Source organism: Babylonia areolata, chromosome 19 (genome assembly GCF_041734735.1).
Source record: "Babylonia areolata isolate BAREFJ2019XMU chromosome 19, ASM4173473v1, whole genome shotgun sequence".
In the NCBI taxonomy this organism is placed as follows: domain Eukaryota; kingdom Metazoa; phylum Mollusca; class Gastropoda; order Neogastropoda; family Buccinidae; genus Babylonia; species Babylonia areolata.
In genome coordinates this window covers 38,123,358-38,147,328 of record NC_134894.1, presented here as the reverse complement: position 1 = coordinate 38,147,328, position 23,971 = coordinate 38,123,358, and the positions used below count along the sequence as shown (strand labels likewise).

At 39.3% G+C, this 23,971-nt stretch overlaps 1 protein-coding gene across 1 annotated transcript in view; it reads right to left on the bottom strand.

Annotated features, from left to right (window-relative positions):
* Positions 1-23,194, bottom strand: part of LOC143294305 (uncharacterized) — a 33,635-nt gene extending 10,441 nt beyond the window's left edge. Inside the window, exons 1-10 of the mRNA XM_076605749.1 lie at positions 23,089-23,194; positions 13,343-13,758; positions 11,433-11,549; positions 7,467-7,542; positions 6,416-6,538; positions 5,719-5,772; positions 4,800-4,864; positions 4,210-4,306; positions 1,605-1,700; positions 767-912 (exon numbers count right to left, since the gene is read on the bottom strand). Of these exons, the coding sequence (XP_076461864.1) occupies positions 767-912; positions 1,605-1,700; positions 4,210-4,306; positions 4,800-4,864; positions 5,719-5,772; positions 6,416-6,538; positions 7,467-7,542; positions 11,433-11,549; positions 13,343-13,758; positions 23,089-23,182 (1,284 nt within the window). The 5' untranslated portion in view covers positions 23,183-23,194. The remainder of the gene's footprint in view (positions 1-766; positions 913-1,604; positions 1,701-4,209; positions 4,307-4,799; positions 4,865-5,718; positions 5,773-6,415; positions 6,539-7,466; positions 7,543-11,432; positions 11,550-13,342; positions 13,759-23,088) is intronic.
* Positions 23,195-23,971: the final 777 nt, after the last annotated feature.

Sequence of the window (23,971 nt, the reverse complement as noted above, 5' to 3'; positions counted from 1 at the left end):
AATAATCATTTTCGGCTGGTTTGATGACATACACTCGTCCATTTTTATTTATACTTTACAGATCATACACCTCTTTACATCAATAATGTGATCATATAAAATCTATTCATCAAAGTAGTAGAAAGAATAAAACATGTCATTATCACTGTCAAGAAGAGGTTTAAGTACTGAGTTTATGCGCAATCTTCATGTTTTGCAAGTGAATTCCAATGCAAAACTTTAAACCACAGCTGACAAGCATTTCTGACTGTCTCTGGGGAAGTTAGGTTCCTCTGTACTTTGATTATTGATGAATGTATGTGCATAAATGTGCATGCACATTAGCAAGCCCTGTTTCTGGTGAAGTATCTAACATAAGCAAGGCATAAAGATAAATAACATGTAAAACACACAACACATAATCAAACACTAAAAAAAATGGGCTGATAAGAACAAACCTCCAAAATTCCTAAAAGAATGGATGAAAAAATAGTAATCAAATAAATAAGAAGAGAAACATACACATAAACATATGATATACACATAAAAAAACAACAACATATATATATATATATATATACAAAAATACAAATGTATAGTTATATACATAGAATCTACACATCAGCACCAATCCAACTTAACAAAAAAAAAGAAGAAAACTCCCTAATCAAACACTCCCATAAATGAAAACATGACAACGACATGACACCAACACATCTTTAAACAGGCTCCTGTTGCCCATCATTCCACACAAGGCAAGACACCACCAACAGCAAATAATACGCACCGAGCGTGTGCATCCCTTCTTCTCCCAGTCCTGTCGGTACCAGTCCAGGCCGCTGGAGCATCGTTTTGCACTGCTGCACCACTTACAGTCAAACTTCACACCATCGTGGACGGCACAGGTCTCACAGTCTTCTATGGTGTTGCACGCTGTTGGTTTTTGTTGTTTTTTGGGGAGAAAGAAAATAATGTGTTATAATGACATATATATATGACTGGAAACAGGTAAGCGTACAATGTAAAAATCTATCTCATAGCATAGGCTCATGTGCACACAAACACACACACACATATATGCATGAACACAAATACACACTCTCACACACAAAAAGGTGCATGCATACACACATGCACCCAGAAAGAAGTAAATAGGTGCATGATCACCAGCACATTTCATTTACAGTGACAGAAACTGAATTGTTCATATGCTCAAGCTTATACATCTTGTATTTTTATAGTCAGACTAACACTTCTGTTACCATATATGGGTTGAATTAGGATTGGAACAAGCTTTATTTATAGCTGGAAAGTATTTTTAGAGATCAATGTTTGATAACATGTTTAATCCTTGTATGAGCAGAACCATCCACTTGCTACTATGTGTATGGCAGAGCAAGTTTGCAATAAAATACATCAGTCACTTGAAAACGTTTACTGCATGACAGTTCAGCATGCCTTACCTGTTGTTACATAGAAATAAAAAGGGGGACAGCCAGCCAGATCAAGAAATCAAGAAAGACTGGTACCAAAAGCCACCACACCACATTAAAAAAACAAAACAAAACAAAAAAACAGAGAGAGAGAAAAGAAAACAAAAATTGCAGTTTTTTTCAGTCACTCACTGGGAAGAGGTGTCAAGATGACAACAGTCCCTTGCTCGATCATCTGAATGCCAATCACCACACGGTGGTACTCGACAATTCTCCGCCGAATGATTCCTGCCCACAAAACCACCTCATCATTGTCATCATCAGTCCTGGCCAAGTCACAGGCATCAGAACTCTTCAAACTATCCTGGTTAAGGCTTTTAACAATGCTCCTGTATATATTTGAAAAAACAACATTGATAATAATCATCATCACCACTGTCATCATCATCATCAACAAATTTGTCTATCTAAAACTGTTAGTCAGGCCAAAATGGCTACTATTTTCATCTCTAGTTTAACCCTTACGCCACTTGAGGCGACGCCCGCCGACTGCATGGGCTTGCTACTGACGGCAAAGGCCTTTGACTGCAAGGGTTCGCCACTGTAGGCAACACGCACCAACAAAACTATTAGAGTGACTTCCCATGACGCTTTTCTCTGCCCTGAATCACACAAAGTCAAAATATTTACATAAGGTGAAAGGTCAGTCCTTCACCTTCAGCCTCGATACCATATTGCCTTTGTTTTTGAATGGGACGTGTCATTTTCACCATGAGTTTTGATGACAAACGAAGCAAGATAACTGCGATCGCTCAACACTCCCTATGGACACTCAACCCAGTACTTATAATGGAATTTGTGCTTCACGTCAGTATACTTTAGCTGACGCTGTAAATATTATTTTGAATGAAAAGTCCAAACTCTCAGTCAGCTGCTGATAGTAACTCAGTGTGTGTTGGTTTGCCATTAAATCTGAAAGATAAAACACACTGATAGCACTGAAGAAAAGGAAGAAAGCCATGCACGGAAAAGGCAGCGCGTTACTGCTTCAAGCAGGCTGTGATGTGTGAAGATAAAAAATCAATTTTCACAACAATTATTGACAATATGCAACAATGTCGTTGCTTTAACATGAAGAAAAAGTCAGTGAGATGAGTGGTTCCAAGGATATAGTAGTTTGAGTACAGCAACCACCATGTGTCTCAGTCGATCTCTTGCACAGGCAGTTTCTAGCTGTGCTCTGCAATTTCACTTTGGGCAGACTGACTGGCAAAGAAGTGGCAAAAGGGTTAACCCTTTCCTTCTGATAACGGTAGCAGCTGGCACTGCTCGCGCGTGCGCAGCGCCTCGATGCGTCCGGCGCCGGCAGCATGTGTGTGGTACTTTTCCATCATGTGCTGATGCCGTGACTATGCTCAACAGGCACTAAAAGTTCCCTAATACAGTCCAATTATCTGGCATCGCTATTTTTGGATGCTAGCACCACTTCCATTCACAAAGAAAGGAAACTGCGTGTGGAGAGTTGTGAATGAAACTGACCGATTTTCACAATGGCGTCGTCTGCATGCACCAGTGAGTTCGAGGACTGTTCAGCGGAGGAATTAGGTCTTATTTTAGTAGAAGTGTCGAAATATGACGTGAATGAAGAGTGTGAAGAATTAGAAGAAGATTCTGATGTGCATTTAGGTTCCGATCAAGGAGAAGAAAGTGGTGAAAGTGATCCCGAGGACAATGTGCCACTCCCCGCTCTGCAAACCACGTGGCGACCGGCTACTCAGCCAACCAACATGGCCACATTCCAGCAGCCGACAGGCCCTGCGCATTCACTGCCACCCCTCTGGATTATTTTTTTTGTTTATACCCATCACATTTTTTCAAGTTGCAGCAGAAGAGACCAACAGATATGCCCGACAAAAACAAGCAGCCCGGGGCACACCTGACCCCCTATGGTTCGAAACAACACCTGACGAAATGCGGGCCTATCTCTCTGTGCTGATCATGATGGGGATCAATCGTCTGCCACGTTTGTGGTGCTACTGGTCAACCGACCCTCGCTTCCGGAATAGCTGGATCAGCAGTGTGAATGACTGTTTCCGTGATTACCATGGACAGAGTGTGCCTCAACATTAGGACAAGCTAGCTTGTTTTTGTTTATGTGTGTGTGTGTGTGTGCTTACCTGTAGTTTTGGTGACTCTGTGACAATTAGCAGTGACACTCTACTCACTATCCTTACTGTACAGTAACACATTGTGTGCATGTATAAACAGATCTGTACAAAGTGCTTAGAACAGTGATATAAGAGCAACATGGAACTGTGCTTGAAATTATTTCCAGTAACTCTTCAGTTGTGACAACTGACACTAGCTGTGTGACATTCTTTGGATTACCTGTGGGGACTGTACTGGCAGACAGGAGACAGATCATCTCAGGTAGGCCGCGGCTTCATTTCACAACACTAACGTGCATGTGCATGGAATAACTGCATGTTGGTGTGCTGTATTAGAATTGTCATCATCGCATGTGACCTATTTGGTGACATTTTGGTGACAGAGACACGACCTTTCACATCTAGACACACAGAATCTCGCTCACATGACAGAACAAAGCCTCATGACCATACCTGCCGAATTTCATGACTAGAGGTTTATTCTTGGTTGTTGTGAAGCGTGAACTATACATACCCATTTTGAGACTAAACTCAACAAAAGAATCCGAAATCTAGGGGAGTTTGGCCTCAGAGAATCTGAATACAAGAGGGTTAAGTCAGAAACAGGATTACAACAAAATAATACCCACCTTCCTCAGGTACATGGGTATCATTGTAAAAGGCGTCAGAAAGGCCAATCTTCACTGGATGGCTCTCAGAAGTGATATTTGTTATTGGGACTGGCAACTGAAAATAACATGGAGGGAAAATTTTTATCAAGACAGGCAAAACCTCCATGGCTCTCTTGTGATTCCTACTGACCAAACAAACAAATCAACCAAAAAAAAAAACCCACAAAAAAACCACAAAAAAAAACAACAACCCCAAAACAAACAAAAAAGCAACAACCCCCCCCCCCACCACCAAAAAAAAAAAAAAAAAAAAGGACAAAAAAAAAAAAGAAAGAAAGAAAAGTATGAAAGAATGAACGGAAAGGGACAAAAAGAAAAAAAGAAAGAAAAAAACCCAGCAAGGACAGGCAACCGACAGCTATGGAAACATGAATCAAAAGACATACCAAAAGTTCTTGTATACAGTTACACTCGCATACTTACATACTCACGCTAGCACACATAAGTACACACATGTACATCTACAGACAAAAATGCATGCATAAGCATACACACATGCATGTGCAAACATGTACAGTGCACACACACAAACACTGCCAAGAACTCACCTTTTTGTAGACAAATGTGATAGTGCCGTCACTCTTTAGTTTGGCTTGGAAGGTGAAGGGTCCTTCTGTTTGTTCGACAAACCAATTGATTGATCAGTCATTTTATTAATTTATCAGCCAATCCGAATATAAACCACTCAATCAACCATGCAAACCACAACAACAGTGAAACTCATTCAACTAGAATAAATCAACTTCTCCAACACATTTTCATTCCATAACAGACTATTTTGTCCACTAACCCGAACAGTTTGCCTTCAGTAACCTTCATAAACAGAATATTTAGTCTACTAATAAACTGATCTAATCTACTTGGACTTCAATATTGAAATATCTAGCATACTGAATAACTTCAAAAACAACAACAACAATGAAAATAATCACAATAAGAATTGTTTGTTTATGAAGGAAAAAATCTTGGATACAGAATTTGATACACTCCACAGAGCCAACTGCTTCCCTTCAGTGATGGAGGGTAGAAAATAATCTTGAAAAATGTCTGTGTTATGACAATAAAAGTAATAGGAAAAGATATTTTGTCTTGTGTGAATATAGGTAAGGTAATGACAGTCCTATTTTTTCAGTGCATTAACATTTGTTTGTTTGTTCAAAGATGTTTTGACAATACAGTTTGTGGAAACAAATTAATGCCTATTTACCTATCTACCTATCTATCTATATTAAACTATCTGTCTGTCTGCCTGTTTATCCATCTCTTCATCAACACTTGAGACTGACTTGTTTCTTCTCTCTCTCTCTCTATCTATATATGTATGTATATATATATATATATATATATATATATATATATATGTGTGTGTGTGTGTGTGTGTGTGTGTGTGTGTGTGTGTGTACCAGGGATTCATGAAAACAAAAATAATCATACATTTGAAACACAAATACATCAAAGTGTACTCACTTTCTTCTTCACCTTTCAGCAGGATATTCTGCCATTCAACAATGAATTCATCACCTGCAAATCACACACACACATGCACACACAAATAATCAACTAAATCCTTCTTCTGCACAATCTGTTCATCAGTCTCTTTTCTCCCAAATAAAAATATCTATTTCTTCTTCAGTGACAGGCATTAAGAAGGCATAACCATCACCTACTTGCCTATTACCATGCACATCCTTATCAATATGACCTTCACTTTGGACAGAGTTTCAGGTTCTCAAAGAGGCGACACAACGTCTGAACATATCTATATCAGCTTCACATCTGCTAGGCAGATGCCTCATCAGCAGCATAACCCAATGTGCCAGTGAGCCCTCGAGTGTATGCATACATAACTGTGTACCTTTCTCATTTCTTTTGTTCTACAGAATTTTGCCAGAGGACTACACTTATGTTCCCATAGGTTCTTTTCCAATGCGCCAAGTGCACGCTGCACATGTGGCATTGGTTCATCATCTCAACCAAATGCCAAAATGCTAAGTTGATTTTCCAGTCAAACATGGCAGAAAGGGGGAGACTGGGATTTGAACACACTCTCACAGACACTGTATTTCCAGATAAGTATCTTCACCATTCTGCCACCTTCTTCACAGGACATGACTTAAATCATTATCGATTTGACCATCACTGCAGAGACACAAAGACTACTGACCGACATGCTGGAAGTAAATATTGGAATCGTTGCTGGCGGCCGTGTGGAAATTGGCCATCAAGGGAGCCGTGTACTGCGTGCTTGCCAGAAACCGGTGCACAAAGGGACTCATGTAGATGAAACCTGCACAGTGAATGTAGAACATTGATTTCATCATGTTTTTTCATCTGCGGTAGGGGTAAAAAACAAAACAAAAAAACAAAAACAAAACCCTCAAAGATATAATATACCTTTGGATCCATTTACACTTATCCCCTTTCCTGTTCTGAATTGTGCTCTTATTCTATTGTACTGCATTACTTTTTGTTGTTGTTGACCATAACAAGATTACTTTGTGTGAAATTCAGACTGCCCTCTCCCCAGGGAGAATGTGTTGCCACATTGTAGCACCACCCTTTTATTCCTGTTTGCAAGCGCATTTCTTTTCATCAAAAAGGATTTTCCTACATAATTTTGCCAGGGACAATCCACTTGTTGCCACTGGTTCTTTTGCATGCCCTAAATGCATGCAGCACATGGGACCTTGGTTTAGTGTCTCATCCAAATGACTTGCATCCAAACCACCACTCAAAGTCTCGTGAAGGGGGGAAAATTATTGCAAGGGAGGCATTTGATCATGTTTGGTAGATTCTCTCGCTTCCTTTGTAAATGCATTACCATTAGGCCACCACTCTCATAAAGAGTTACAAGACAAACATATTTCCCAAAGATCGACTTATCATATAAGTTAAGAGATGCTAATTAAAAAAACAACTACAATCATAGCTACTACAACTCACCTAGAGAAAAGTCAAAATAAATTCAACAGGAAAGTCGCAGTAATGAAATCAACGTTATAAAATAATACTAAAATGCAAATAAAACTGAAATAAAGATGAAGGTAACAGTTAAAAATATCGCTATACACACACACACACACACACACATATATATATATATAAATCAATTTTTACACACACACACACACACACAAACAAAAACAAATCCTGAACCAATCAATAATTTTTTAATATTTTTTTTATTCAGAGACAAAAATCATGCAGAGGCCTACCTCCCGTGGCGACAGTGATGCTGTTGATCTTGTGGCCATAAAACCGGAAGTTAAACTCCATGGGCAAGGAGATGACCTGTGCAACACAGACACACACACACACGCAATGACAACACTGTAAAGGGTCCTCACCTCATCTTGTGCAGCTAAAACCTCTTAGTTCTCAACATGGTGAAACAAAACATCAATGCTACTGCTGTGGCTACTGTTCTTTTCAGCGCACTCATTTGATCTTGTTTTAATGATGTCACTGTTTATTTACCGATTTGATATTTTTGTTGCCAAATATAGACACCAGATCTTTACTTTTTCAAGAAAAGTTATCCTCTTCAGCACCACTGTATAAATATTCCACTAGTTTATTCATTTTCAGTGCCACCCACCATACACTCAGTTGTTGGCACTGGTGAAGACAAATGTTCAGCATGTTTACATGTCTTTTAAAAGGAGGAGTTTGTATTATACTCCATGTTTGGTGATACATATACTTACCATGTCAAACTGATGCAATAACAGCAGAGGCCAGGGTCCCTGCTCAGGATCGCCCCAGCTCATCCCGCTGGGCTGACCACAGCCCACAGGACGCCCCCGTGGGTACATCCACTTGGGATGGCACCCACCAGGGGATGGACTGTGAACAAGAGGGGGAGCCCCTGTCTTCGGATGAGGACGAACAAGCGGATGAGCACTCTTCGCCCCCATCCCAGGGGGACAGATGGAGCCCACGCCTCCCTAGGGACCAGCCTGAACCAAACTCGGACTTTGCCGAGCTCGAACTGACCCTCCCCAATAGGGTCACGCGTGCCGAATCAGTCCCTCAGGCAACTTTGTCACCCTTAACCCTCCTTCGGCCATGTGACTCTAACTCCAGAACCACAAGGCGACTCAGAGTGCCAGAAATGGCTCAGGAATGGCTTAATAAGCCAGCCCGCACCGTCAGGGGTGCTGCTTCCATCCCTCCTCCAGGCAGGGAGTCCCTCACTGCCCCGGGCACTTTTTCCCCAGGCAAGTTCCTTAAAGATCCCTCCAAGGGAGGAGTGTGGTCCTGGTACACACAGGACCACCCTGCCTACAGGGAAGCAGAGCCCTCCGCGCAGGACAGGATGTTGGTCTCACAGCGCACCACCTTCCCCACCTCAGCTACTCTTTCCTTTAAGACATTAGCAGAGTGGGACAAACTGGCCCGCCGCTGCCTCCTCGAGGTTTCCACGGCTTATACCTTCTTTGACGCGTTCCTCCACAGAGCCAATGAGCTGTGGGAACAACGTCCAGTTCATCAGGACACGGAGTCTCCTTCCTCTGTCCCACCTGGCCTCTTCTCAGACCCGAGGTTAAACACTTTTGGCAATCGGGTAGCGTCTGGTCTCATGGCAGCTGCAGACACAGCTACCAGCCTTCACTTCAATACTGTGCTAGCGCGGCGTGATGCCGTTCTCCGCCTCTCTAACATTCCAGTAGAGGAGAGGGCTGCCCTGCGGTCCATCCCAGCACAGCAGCACTCCCTCTTCGGCCAGTATGCGCCGCATTTTGTCAGCCACAGGGCAGAGACAAACAGGGAGGTGGCCTCATATTTAGCCCACTCCTCCCAGGGGCGCCAGGGTTCTATGCCATTGAAGAGACCCGCCACCAGGGCCCCCCATATACCATGCCTCCTAAGCCCAAGCGGCGTGCGCAGAATCAGCCATGTCTTTTAAACTTACTTTATCCTACTCAGTAATAATAATTAAAAAAATCCCAAGAAAAAACAAAACAAACAAACAAAAAAAACAACAACAAAAAAACAAACAACAACACTTTCTGTTTTTCTTTGTTTTCTTTCATTTTGGCAACAATTAATCACTGCCTGAAAGTCTTGCTCTTCAAAAAAGAACCTCTGCCACTGGATATCAATACTGAGATCAGGTAAAGATGATGGTGCTGGATAGGACAGATACGTAGAATGCCACCATGCATTTCCAATAGTAGCCTTTCACTGAAAACGATAGGGGGGGAAGAAAAAAAAAAGGGAAACATGACACAGAATGGGTGAAAAACTGAATAAGAATGGCTATACCTGGGGTGAAGCTAGCAAAGACAGCACATGAGAGGCAGCAGTGATCTCTGGTGGCAATCCTATGTACTATAGGGCACAAAGGAGGTGTAAGCCCACAATATCTCACAATCCCACGATTTCTCTCACTGAGAGAAATTGTGGGATTGCAAGAAATTGTGGGCTTACAGGAGGATTAAGTAAAAAAGAAACTCTCCAGTTGAGAGTGAAGGACTTTTGAGCAAACTTGCATAACGCTGAGAAAGAATGAAATTATTCAGATCCCCTGGCTTTTGGAATTTTTAATGCTCTACATGTGGCAGACATGTCAGTATTTAAAAACAAACAGCCAAACAAACAAACAAACAAACAAAAAAACAATAAAAAAACAACAACAAAAAAACAAAACAATCTGAATACAAGCACATGAACTTTTCAGCAACCTGCCTGTCTAAAAGTAAAACAGACATAAAAACTGAAACAAACAAAAACGCATGTGCACAAATGCTGATTTTTATGCTGACTTAAACATTCTATTACTCCTCCAAATCTTCTCCCCATAGCATTCACACAGCCATGCTAACTTAAAAAACAAAGACAAAACTGTGAAAGCGGTAAACTAGGAAATCTAACCAATGCAAAAAAACAATTCCTCTCTTTCAATACAGCAAAACTGGAGACCACAAAAGCTGTCGAAAGGTTAGGACCCAATCCCCAAGCCAATAAAAACCCTGCCACTCTCATAACTGTCAGCTTTGCAAAATCGTAGCAAACTTCAGGAATATCCATCTCATGAATAATCAAAATAAAAAAAAATCTGCACAGACAGCTGACAAAGGGGAAGGTAAGACAACAGGGACATGGGAGAAATATGAGAAAACAAATGTTTAATTTTGACGATGACAAGGAAGTAAATATCTAAATTCTAATACTGGTTATGGAAAGAAATATGAAGCAAATATTCAATACTGATGAAAGGAAGATCAAGTATAATAATTTTATTGAGTGATATTTTTAGACACATAAGTTTGTGTGTGTGTGTGTGTGTGTGTGTGTGTGTATGTAACAAATCACAGATTAACATTCGGATTACCAATTGCCCAACTGGCATCACACTCTTTTCACATTCATGTGTATCAACATGCTTTGGGTTGTGTCTTGCTAAAACTAGAAGTCACAGCTTCAAGTTTTAGGCACTATTTAAAACTGTGAGCAGACAGGTTTTAGGACTTTCAATCAGCCAGTGTTTACCAATGCACAGATCTCTTTGCCTCCACTACAGTTCATTTTAACAACCTTTTTCATCATCACAATCTTCAATAATTTACACATAAATCATACAAACTGAAAATATGATATCACAGCCTTCGTAACTACAAAAACAAATAATTGATCTCAAAATATGCACTTTTATTTGAAGAGTGAATATGGCTAGTGCCAACTAAATATAATGAATTCACAAAACCCTGCCAGAACCTCACAAGCAAGTGCTGTTGCATTTGATAAAGGAATTATGTTTGCCATTTGTGTAAACAAGACTACTCTCACTGAGAGATATGAGTGGCTGATGTACACAAAAGGCAGAATATGTTTCTCTGGTTTTATCAATACACACTAAGGAGCTTTTTATTCAGTACTCAATACACTGTGACATAAGGTGCTGACATGTTCACTTTTTTAAATTTTTTTATAGTTTTTATTGGTGTTCAAAGATGTTCGTGACGGCTTTATATTTATTTATCAATTGCTTATTCTCCACACACCAAAATCAGGTGAAAAAATCATATCAATGTTCTACACTTAAGTATTGTCAAACTCTCTATCTCTCTCATGTTCTCCCTACTGTCATAAATATTACACAAATCAACATGAATGCATTCTCTCTATATCTCGATCTCTCTCTCTCACACACACACACACACAAAAAAAGGACCTACCCCAGCCAAGCGATGAGCTGAGTTGAGGGATTCATGGGTCAGAGGATTATAAAGGGGCACAAAGTAGTCATCCGCAGCTCCTGGGATGATGGTCGACTTGTAGTAACTGTGGTCATTCTGCACAATGAAAATCAACCCCCATGATTAAACACACACAAAAATACACACACAGTCACACACATTTGCACACATACAAATGAACACCAACTAAAGCCACTGTGTATTTTTACACTGTATCAGTGTATATATGTTTAATGACTGTACCCTCTCCTCTTCCTTTTGTTTCACTTTGCAAAATGTAATAATACAAGTACTATTTCGGTATTTGCTAGAGATATGACCTTTTCCAAATGGTTAGATTTTAATGAACACACACTCATGCATAAATGTATGCCCACATTAAACACACACACACACACACTCATACCAGACCTCTCTCTCTCTCTCTCACACACACACACACACACACACATACACACAAAACCAGAACAAAACTCTTTCAACTGCAGTCAGAAATGGAGGATACACACACTCTTGTTCACCACTGGCATGTCCAGTCACAACTGTTGCAAGCAAAGCGAATCAACTCACTCTTTCAAGACAGCACAAGAGAAAAGGATTGATTTGCTCTGGAGAGAGAGAGAGAGAGAGAGAGAGAGAGAGACAGAGACAGAGACACAGAGAGAGAGAGGGAGAGAGAGATGGAGAGACTATTTAGATGTCAGTTCAGTGATGTGACACAGTGATCAAGAACAAAGTATTATTATTAAATTTGACAATGTCCTGAGTGTGAGAGTGCCTGCATGCAAATTTATATGTGTATGCATGTGCATGTGTCTATCTCTTGACTCTTCTTCACATATATCTGTAAGTGCATGCAGTGTAAACATATAGGTGCAAAGTATGTGTCTGTATGAAGTAGCATGTGCAACCTGTGTGCATTGGTACATGGTACCCACATGCACATATACTGTGTGTTTTGAAAATAAATCTCAAAACAGTCTCAGTCAAAAACTTTAACCACAGGCTGCCTTCTTTTTCCAGCCTTCACTAGGTGGTAACACCTTAAACTGTTGGAAGAGGATCCACTAAATCCTTCAGACCAGAATGCCCCTCACTCCACACATGTAATGTATGATTATTCTTGACAACCTGGAAGGCTTGCAACATTCAGTGAAACCCAGCAGGGTGCAGGTTTGCTTCAATTACATGTCATTATTTACTCAGAAAACTAGCTCTACTGGATTAGCAATTATGCTATTAAAAGTAATGTGTACCTGAGCCTTTATCAGTGTGCACAAGAGACAGAGAGAGATAGTGAGAGGTGGAGAGTGTGTGTCAGTGTGTAAACTGTAAAGAAATGTAACAGGTGTGCATGTGATAGTGTGCGTGGATGTATGCATGTTTCGAACTGCATTTCACTTCATTATTAGTTCATATATAATGTTAGTTTTGGAAATAAATGGATTGTCTACAATCCAATAGATGTATTGTTAGGTACATATAGTATATATACATTATACATACATATATACAGAGTATAATACAAATACATAGATAAGTAGAAAGATGAGATAGATATAGCTTTTTCTTTAAATTCAATTTTCAACATTATAATCATAAAACTTAATTTTTTTTATTTTTTTTTTTTTTTTTTTTTTTTTAATACTGTGTTCTGTATTGAATGGCTAAAAATTCATGTGACATATTTTTTGGTACTGTGCTGCTTGATCTAAAACTGAAACAAAAGAATGTACACATGCATTCAGCAAGAAATGGTGGTTTTTTCATGCATCTGGCCTTTTGTTCCCCCTATCAATTGCAGGAGTGTTATGATACCCAGGCCAAACAGGAGAATTGGGACACATTTTTATAACAATAATAAACATGCAAATCATCATCACCCTTACCTCAGTGATAATGGGTGGAAGTGTTGAGGTGGTACTCTGGATACCCTGAGTTGTTCTTCTGTTTGTGCTGGTGGTGGTCGTCATCATCACCGGCACTGTGGTCGGCTGCGCTGCCACTGTGGTCGTGTCCGGCGCCAGAGTAGGTTGTGGCACCGGTGCAGCAGTGGTAGTGGGGGCTGGTGCAGCTGTTGTATTCATATTTGTGTTCACCGTTGTGTCTCCAGCAGTGGTAGTGATAGGGATGAGGGTCGAAGCCTGGGTGACTTGACTGCTCTCAGCAGTGCTGTTGGAAGGGGTGGAAGGGGTGCTGGGCAATGCTTGACGCTTGGCTCGCACAGGGTGGAAGGCCTCCACATGGATGGCTGGGCCCTTGTTGGCAGGGACATTGTCCACCAAGCTGTATTCCAGCAAATCTCCTGTCAAGCCAAAAATCATTATGCATACATACATGTAAGAAAGACATCAAAACTTGCAGAACCGAAGGATGCACTTGTGTCACAGTCATGCACAGCTCTCATGAAACAGAGATGATCAAAGAAAGCCAGATAGAACAAGCAAGAGATCTGCATGCTGAAACATAAACTTAAGACATATATATATATATATATATATATATATATATATATATATATATATATATATATATACAGACTGAGAAATTAATATGGAAACTAAAACAAAGCCATACACACACATCCAAACTGGTGGACAGACAGATGGTAACTTATTTGCAACATTATAATTCTGTAGTCATATTCATACAAAAAGAGAAATACAGGGGCAATGCAATCAGTGAAAGCAAAGAGAGAGCAGCCTCAGCAGGAGAGAAAGAGAGATCAACAGACTGAAAGGTCAACCATTCCACTCTTGTATGGAAGAGTTTTGGAAAGTCACCAAGTTGCCTTCAACTTGTAACAGTCCAGAACTGTCTGCCTAGGAAAGCAAGAGAATCTGAGCGCGTTGGTTCAAACCACGGCTCAGCCGCTGATAGTTTCTCTCCCTCCACTAGACCTAGAGTGGTGGTCTGGATGCTAGTCATTCAGATGAGACAATAAACCAAGCTCCTGTGTGCAACATGCACTTAGCGCATGTAAAAGAACCCATGGCAACAAAAAGTGTTGTTCCTGGCAAAATTCTGTAGAAAAATCCACTTTGATAGGAAAAACAAATAAAACTGCATGCAGCAAAAAATACAAAAAATGGGTGGTGCTGTAGTGTAGCAACATGCTCTCCCTGGGGAGAGCAGCCTGATTTTCACACAGGGAAATCTGTTGTGATAAAAAGAGAAATACAAATACAAATGCTCATCTCAAATAGTGAAATACTGAAATCCAGAAAAAAAACACCTCAATATCAATTGGACATCACCAAAGAGATCCAACAAAGAAGATGGCAATGGAGAGATCATGTGCTTAAAATGCTGCCAACTTTCAAGAGTAGCTCTTCACTGGACATCAGATGGGAAAAGAGAAGGAGGAAGACCAAGGAAGATGTCGCTGAACTGAAACAGAACGGCTATACTTGGAGAATGATAGTTCGGACAGCACAAGACAGGCAGAAGTGGGGATCTCTAGTAGCAGCCTAATGTGTCAGAGTGCATAAATAGGATAAAAAATAAGTCAACCATTCCACACATTTGATGACCTTGTGGTGTCATAAACAGACATGAACAGCCAACATATTTAGGACTCAAGACTCAAGAGTAAAAGCGAAAGCATTAATAATTATTAAAAGTTAAATACTGATTTAGGACTCAGAGTAAAAGCGAAAGCATTAAAAAATCTTAAAAGTTAAATACTGACGAGCACAGTATATCTTTATCTATTCCGAGTAACAAAATTAAAAAAAAAAAAAGAAAAAAAAGAAAAAAAAAGAAAAAGGTGCAAAACATTTTTCAAATCAATATCTTTACATCAATACATGTTTAGAAGTAAACACTAATACTTAATAATAAAGTAATAACATCTTTTATCCACCTAGTTCATCTTCTGATTCAAACATTTCATTTTCCAATTCAGTTCTCCATCACATACAATTGATTGTCTAAATATCTTCACAGAAACATGTTCAGCTACAGAGAGTTACAGAGTTGCACACTTAATAGTGAGTGGCGTGGTGGCCTAGTGGTAATGTGTCTACCTAAAAAGCGAAAGAATCTGAGCTTACAGGATTGAATCCAACACTTGCCTGAGTTTTCTCCCCCACCATTAGATCTTGAGTCTGGGTCTGGACGCTAGTCACTGCCATGAGATGATAAACTAAGGTCTTGTGTGTAGCATGCACCTGGTAGTGCATGCAAGAACCCATGGCAACAGCGTTGTCCCTGGTAAAGTTTCTGAGTAAAAATCACTCTCTCGTGCATGTGGAATTTAGGGCAGTCACCACTAAGCCACTCAAAATCAAACAGCCATTATATGTAATTCATGTGTGCATTATCTCTATACATATTTCACTTCAGTGAGAGTGAGAGAGAGAGAGAGGGAGGGAGAGAGGGTGCATGCATGGGTGTATGTTGGGTGAGGGGATGTTCGTTTTTGTTTATGGTCTTTTTGTTGGAGGGGGTGTTCAGTGTGTGTGTGTGTGTGTGTGTGTGTGTGTGTGTGTGTGTGTGTGTGTGCGTGCTTATGTGCTTGTGTGTGTGTACGCACATGACTGTGTGTACATGTGTGCGTGCATGTAACTGAAAGCGACAGAATGACACTGGAAATGAATAAGCACCTAAAGGCAGCTCTAGTAAGTCAGGCACTACCCAGGTAGTTATTGTGCTAATGACTCCTTGTTTATAAAGTGCTTAAACTTAAAGCTTGGTCTCTGACTGAGGATAGGCACTATAACTTAAGTGTCAATGGATACTGATATAAAGATCAAACCATAACCTTTTCAAACCATGTTTGCACAAGATCAACTGTAACTCTAGACTGCCTTCTCTCAGATGGTGTCCTTGTCATGAAATGATGAATATTAAATGCAGTGCAAAGTCACCAAATACTCTACTGATCAACACCAGATAAATGTGTAGGAGTGTGTGTGTGGTGTGTGTGTGTGTGTGTGTGTGTGTGTGTGAATGTGCGTGTGTGTGTATACATGTGTGCGTGTGTGTGTGTGTGAATGTGTGTGTGTGTGTATACATGTGTGCGTGTGTGTGTGGTTTTTTTTTGTGTGTGTGTGTGTGTGTGTGCATCACAGCATGTGTACCTGATGTTATGTCAAGGCAAAGTATGTCTTGTTTTATTTTTTACTCATTTTTTTGACCAATAAAAAAAAACTAAAAAGGAGATAAGAGGGAAAGAAGTAATAAAAACAACAACAACAAAAAACCCCACCACATGACGAATATCAAATGCAGTGCCAAGTCGGCAAATAATCTACTGTTCAATAGTTCCCAGACAAATGTGCTGAGAGGGATTTTAAATTGCTTTTCGATGTGTACAAATATTGCACACACATGTAAACACACACATTTTCTGATTTAATGTCAAGGCACAGTATGTTTTTTGTTTAGTTTAACGAAAAAAAAGGGTTGTGAAAATTTAAAAAACACATCCAAAATTACTAGAGTAAATAATACTTTTTAATAGCATATATATATTTGTATATATCTTCTTCTTTCTTTTTTTTTTTTTTTTTTTTAAACTACGACAACAAAAAACCACCACCACCAAGTTGAACAACTCATACTGATCTATTCTAATTAATAACCTTGAGCAGCAGATTCAGCAATTCATCTCCCAAGTATCAAGCTGAACAGCATGAGAATGCAGGGACTGGGAGGAGGTGAGGGATTGGGGATAGGGAGGGGAAAGGGGTAGAATATAATCCTGATCATAGTCATCCTGCTGACCATCGATCATCAGCTCAGAAGGACTACAAAATTATCCTTCCAAGCCCCAAAATGACATATGGCTGCCTACAGTAACAGGTTGGGTAAAAGCATCCAAACAAAGCCCACTCTTTTTTTTCTTTTCTTTTTTAATCCTCATTATTTTTACCATTTACTTCTTAGAATCTTATCATATTCATAACCACCATCATCATCATGTCACTACCTCTGCTGTGACCTGATCACTAACCATGTCCACATGTTTCACCCACTAAACATCTTATCACCATTATTATAATTCTCATCATTGTAATTGCCATAATCATAATAGCTCATTATTATTATCACTATCATAGTAACTGTGTCATAACCCATCATGTGTGTGTGTGTGTGTGTGTGTGTGTGTGTGTGTGTGTGTGTGTGTGTGTGTGTGTGTGTGTGTGTGTGTGTGTGTGTGTGTGATATCAAGCAACAAGACTGAAACTGAAAGAGTGAATAACCAAGATCAAACTGCACTGGGTGCTGTCTATGTAAGACTTTTCACTGGGCCAAACTAACCACCCAGAATGCAGACTGATCGATACCTCCCTTTCCCAGCACAGTCCTGACAGTTCTTCTAACCATGAAGCAATTTCATTGATCCTCATGAATGATACAGCCTAGTTATGTGGTGAAGGCAAGACCACAGGCACAGATGAACTTTCCTTTCTGTCTGCCTGACAATGCGCTGATTTGTATGAGTGATTGAGAGACTCAGAGAGAGAGAGAGAGAGAGAGAGAGAGAGAGAGACTGTATGTGTCTGTATCTACCCACAGTGTATACCTGCTAGTGTGTGTGTGTGTGTGTGTGTGTGTGTGTGTGAGAGAGAGAGAGAGAGAGAGAGAGAGAGAGAGAGAGAGAGAGATAAGTGTGTTTCATGTTTGTGTAAGATAACTGAGACATTGGAGAAAAAATACAGTTTTCCTCACTCTAAGTAAAAATTTACCCCTGCACCCCCCCCCCCCCCTCTCTCTCTTTTTTTTTTTTTTGTATACAACCTCTTTACAGACATGAAAAACAGATTTATAAAGTCTACTGATAAACCCTTCACGCATATATATTACATGTAATATTAAAGACAAGCATATCAACAAATATCAGGTCTTTGGCTAAACTCACTCACTATGCCTTCAATAGAACTTTTAGAAGAAAATTATGGTTTAGTTAATACCATTTCATACCAAGTCATTAAAATCATTCAGTGTTCAGTGTTCTCTCTCTCTTTCTCTTTCAAACAAAAATGAGAATTTAAACTTATCACTCAGTATCACCATTAAGACGATGCCTTTTGGAGAACCTCAGCACTCAAGTTTCAACAGATCACTTCACACTTGTGATCAACACCCTGCAAAAATATCTCACTCACTCCTTAAACCTATAAAACCACACACACACCTTTCCTCCTCCTCCTCCAATCTACCTTCCCCCCCCACCCAAAAGCCCCTCATCACACCACAACCTACTCTCTTAAGGCTGCAGTGTCATGTTCAGTCCATGACAGATTTGAAAATAATGACACAACTGCCGCCGCTTCAAAAAGTGCTTCGTCATGCTATGCGTGACTTGTCTGTAACGGTTGAATGATCACTGGCAGGGGTCTAAGAAGAAGCCTTTAAATAGAAAAGGAAGGGCGTGGGTGGCATGAGTGAACAAATGCTGTAGTGGGAATGGACAGTTGTCTCTCTCCACTATTGTTGTGTGGATGATATTGTAGTTTGTACGGGGTAACCAACTCACCTGTTGATTCTGAGTAATTTCTTGATTTTGATACATTATCAAACATAATCATACATTCACATGCACATCAAGCCCAATTTTGACTTTATGTTTATTTCTGGCTGTTCTCAACCATTCAATGACATCCCATTCAAACAGCTCTACACATCTGAGTAAATAATAAACTCTGGTCTGCATGTGAGAATTTCCCCAATGAATGTATCTACTACAGTGCTATTAGCAGCATTTTTTCCCTAAAAAAACAACAACAACCCAAAACAAAACAAAACCAAAAAAAACCCCAAAACAAAACAAAAAAACTGAGCTGATAACATGGGTGTGTGCTGAAATTTCCAGGTGTAATCATTGGGGATTAATTAACTACTCCGTAGTAAATGTTCTTGTGGTCAATGAGTCCACACAGAATTTTTAGTTTAGGTAATTGTTTACACATGATATAGGGTCAGGTTTGTTGCTCTACAGATGGTCATTCAGGTACTTGTTCACATACATTTCACTTTTAAGGGTGGGATTTATTGTTCTCAAACTAATTCTTCCAACATGCTGGGATGTTTCTGACATGAAACTCCCTACTTCAGTTGGACCCTGATCACTAAAATGAGTACTTGAAGAATTGGTGACCTACATTCACACACTGCCAAGCTATCCTGGAACAAAGCCAGTGCTCTTCCTGGATCGCCTGACAAGTATGCTAGCTTACCATGTAACTTGCCTATTTTCTTGAAGCAATGTTCAGTATTAAGCCTCTTTTCTCCCACATGATGTGCATCATTTTGCTTGAAGAAATGCCAGGACAGCAAATCAACATGCCTTAAAATTGACCTAATGATCCTCCTTCAATAACCTGAAAGTGGGGTGGTGGAACCAGAGTAGCACAAGGCAATGTGCAACAACCAGCTGCAAAACCTTAAATTTTATAGATGTCATGGACATACACGATACAGACTTGCTGGTAGTACAACTAATAAGAGGGTTTTAAGTTGTACGAAATGTGCCAGTAACAGAATACCTTAAAACCCAGGAACAAGACCATCACACCATCAACCACTTCAAAAAAAAAGACGACGACGATGACTGAAAGAAGAAGCAGCCATAACTCTAACTTGAATTGCAAGAGTTTTTGGTGATGGTATTACTAATCAAATATTGGCATAATCTCCAAGCCAACAATAAGCAAACATAATCAAAATGAAACAGTCTTTCTGTCCCTTCCCCAAAGTAGCAGACTGAACAGAAGAAACATGCTAGCTAAGCTCATGACTATGAGTTTGAACAGCTGGACAGAGGTTTTTGTAACAACAGTGGCAATAACTCTCTGTGTGGGTGTATGTGGTTGTGTGTGCATGTTATGTATATACATGTGAGTGTGTGCATGCTCATACCCATGTGTGTGCCTACATGGGTAGATTTAAATACAAGTTCAATCAGAACAGTCACCACTGAACAACAGTGAACTGAAAGTCTGGAATGAGTGATGGTAGGGCATCAATGAGACAATGAAAAAGTGGATGACCATAAGATCGAAAAACACTCCAAGACAGTTCCCTTGGACTGTTGTGCCTGTGTCAGAGATATTTAGGACATGAATGCGTAGTGTGCTGGTGAAAACACTGCACTAGTTGTGAAACAAGGTGGCACTTGTAATGACTGAATGAGACAGAAAAAAGAAAGAACCAACCTCCCCCCCCAAAAAAAAAACAAAAAACAACAACAACAACAACAAGAACAACAGCAAAAAAAAACCACAAAAAAAACCTGCTTGACCGTCTTGTTCTATAACTTGCGTAAGTTTCTATTTTTCTTTAAAGAAATTCTAAATTAACTTTTAAGCTCCCAATAGTAATCAGTTCTTTTTTTTCTTATTAAATGTTTCCAACTTCCCAAATATTTCATGTATTATGATTTTAAATGTTAATAAAATTTCCATAAAAAAATGAACAGTACTAATATTAGTACCAAAGAATCCCAATAATTTTCCAAATAGTGTAACTGTGTATACACCCAGATTGAGTAAACACATTTCTAAATAGGAAGAAAACATTACTGTGGACCTCTAAATCTGACCAGTAAAACCTGAAAGGTATCATTAAACTCAGTGCTAAGTATGAACGGCAAGCACAGAAGGAGACCAAATTTGTATACATGTATATGTATGTATGTATGTATGCTAGATTATCTGATTAATAACTGTCTGAATATATATATATATATATATATATATATATATATATATATATATATATATATATATTCAGACATATTCAGACAGTTATTAATCAGATAATCTAGCATGAGCACTGCCAGAAAAGGTTTGGGAGTGTGCATGACAGAGGTTCAAGATTCAAAAACTTTATTACTTAAGGATGAGAGAGACAGAGACAGAGAGAGAGAGAGAGGGAGAGGGAGAGAGAGAGAGAGAGAGAGAGAGAGAGAGAGACAGACAGACAGACAGACAGAGACAGTGACAGACACAGAAAGAGTAGAGTAGTGAGAGAGAACTTAAAAGACAGCAAATTGTTTTTCCTTCTAGAAAACTTTGCTATCAGCATTACACACCAAGTCTCAGTTAATAACATTTGAGTATTCTGATAACATTCTACAACTTGTACAAGTACATAATACATCTCTCTCTCTCTCTCTATATATATATATATATCAGTGTCATGACAATCTAATTTTAAGCTTGAAAAATGAAAGTAATAACACTATTTTTAGCTTGACAACTGAAAGTTATGACATATGTTCAAACCTTTTCAAACACCAAGAGTAATATTGTAATGTGTAATATTTTCATTCCTTCCAACGCTTTCTTAGTATTTATTAATTTTGTCTCAATCAGAATTAATCATGGGCTTATTTACCACTTTTGAGAATTACAAACTGCTCACCAGATTTGGTACAATCTTTATTCATATCACAATATTCACTAACTGAAAGTAAAATTTTAGTCAAAATCAAGTGTGCCCCCATGAAGAAGTGACATAAAACTACAGCCTGAATACTAATTACCTTCAAGTTGCAAGTAATTTGTTAAACAACTACAGCAATAACTGCAATTTTTCCCTTCGATCAAGTCAGGATGAACAGTGTTTACATCAAGGAATGAACAATCATTTCTCTGGTCACAGATGTGTGGAGGGGAAGGAATGTAGACTTATATATATATATAGCCATAACTACTACTGGTACTTGTACTGCTGTACAACTTCATTTACAAATTAAATGCAAAAAAATTACTACAACTATTACAGTATTAGCCAGGCTGCTTGTTATCAATGTCTTGTCCATCAGAGTTCACATTGTTCACTTGTAAATCATGTGTTCATGAATATATATATATTTTTTTTTCATGAATGAACTGTGCCAATGGAAGAATGGAAATTTATTCATAGTTTAGTAAAATAAATCATGTGGTCTATCAATTTAAAGTTCAAACTGAATCCAGTGACAATTGCAGAATGGATTGAATCATGAATGTGGATCTAGCTGATAGGTCAACACAAGAAGGATTTCATTTTCAATACTGTTAAAGTTACAAAACAAAGTCAGGTGAGTTTTGATTGATATATATATATATATATATATATATATATTTAAACCAAAAGAAAAACAAACAAAAAAAACAAAGAGAGAGAGAGAGAGAGAGAGAGAGAGAGAGGCTTCACCGCTTCTCATTAAATACATGCTTCACAAAGCTGAATAATATAAAGGCTGTTTCTGTAGTATCTCTGACTGCTCTTGTAATTCATAACTTTCTTTACTTCCTGGCAGCAAGCTGACTGCCTATTGACATTTCTACGAATTAATCAACAAAAAAATAGCAAATTGCGAAATCGGAAATGTTCTAAAATTATACTATATCTTTTTATGGTTCTAATTTCATCACAATACATACTACCACTGATAAAACAGTTGGGTCAATTTCATGCAAATTTTAAAAAAAACTTTTTTCCCAATGTTTTGAACCGGAATGATAAAAAAGATAATAATTTAATTTTTTTTTTTAAAACCAACCAAAAACCTATTACAAAACAGTGACAGAACTGACACACGTCTTTTTGACTGCCAAGTCGAATGAAAAATAGACTATATGTCCGCTTATTTCCCAATAAAATAAACACGGAAAATGATCAGCAATTTTATTCTTACCTTTGTTATCTGAAGAACTTGAGAATGGTAACAGGCAAGACGCAAACAAAACAAAAACAAAACTGTAGCAGACAGAACGGTTTGTACTCGCCATGTTTATGATGGTATTGTCCAACTCTCGTGCCAGCTCTCGCCTGTTGTGTGTAGTCATGCAGTGGCGAGGCCCTGTAAGGGTTTGGCGAAGTGCCTGCGAAGAAAACATGTTATTGTGGTTTTGTCTGTTACATTTTCAGACTTACAGGTGAATGGGAGGGAAGAACGGAACTACACCTACACTGAAACGGATGTAATGATATGCACCCCCCGCCCCCCCCATGGACTTGTAAATAAGATATTTATAAGTCTGCCGTGATGTCCACGGGCCCCACTCAGTAACAGGTGCAATTATGCGTTTGCAGTGTCACGTGACAGTGTGTGTGTGTGTGTGTGTGTGTGTGTGTGTGTGTGTGTGTGTGTGTGTGCAGCTCAATCGGCAGTGCATGTGTGCGTGCGAGTGTATGTGCGCGTGCGCGTGTGTGTACGCATTAATCTGCCGAGTAAAAGGGGCCCGGGATACAGAACTGAAAACTGAAGAAATGATTGATAAGATCAGTTAAAATATTTCAACTCAAAATCCCGTACTAAACACTGACTAAAAAGTCGCCAGCATCACAATGTAACATATGACAACAACCACTTAATAAAAAAAAAAAAAAAAAAAAAAACAACTCGTCAGTTGAACGTGACGGCCGATCATCAGTCCCCGCGGGTCCGTCCGTCAGTACTGAGTGGCAGTGACAGTACACACTCACACACACACACCGGCACATACACACACACACACACACACACACACACACACACACACACACACACACACACCGTGACACACACACGGCACACA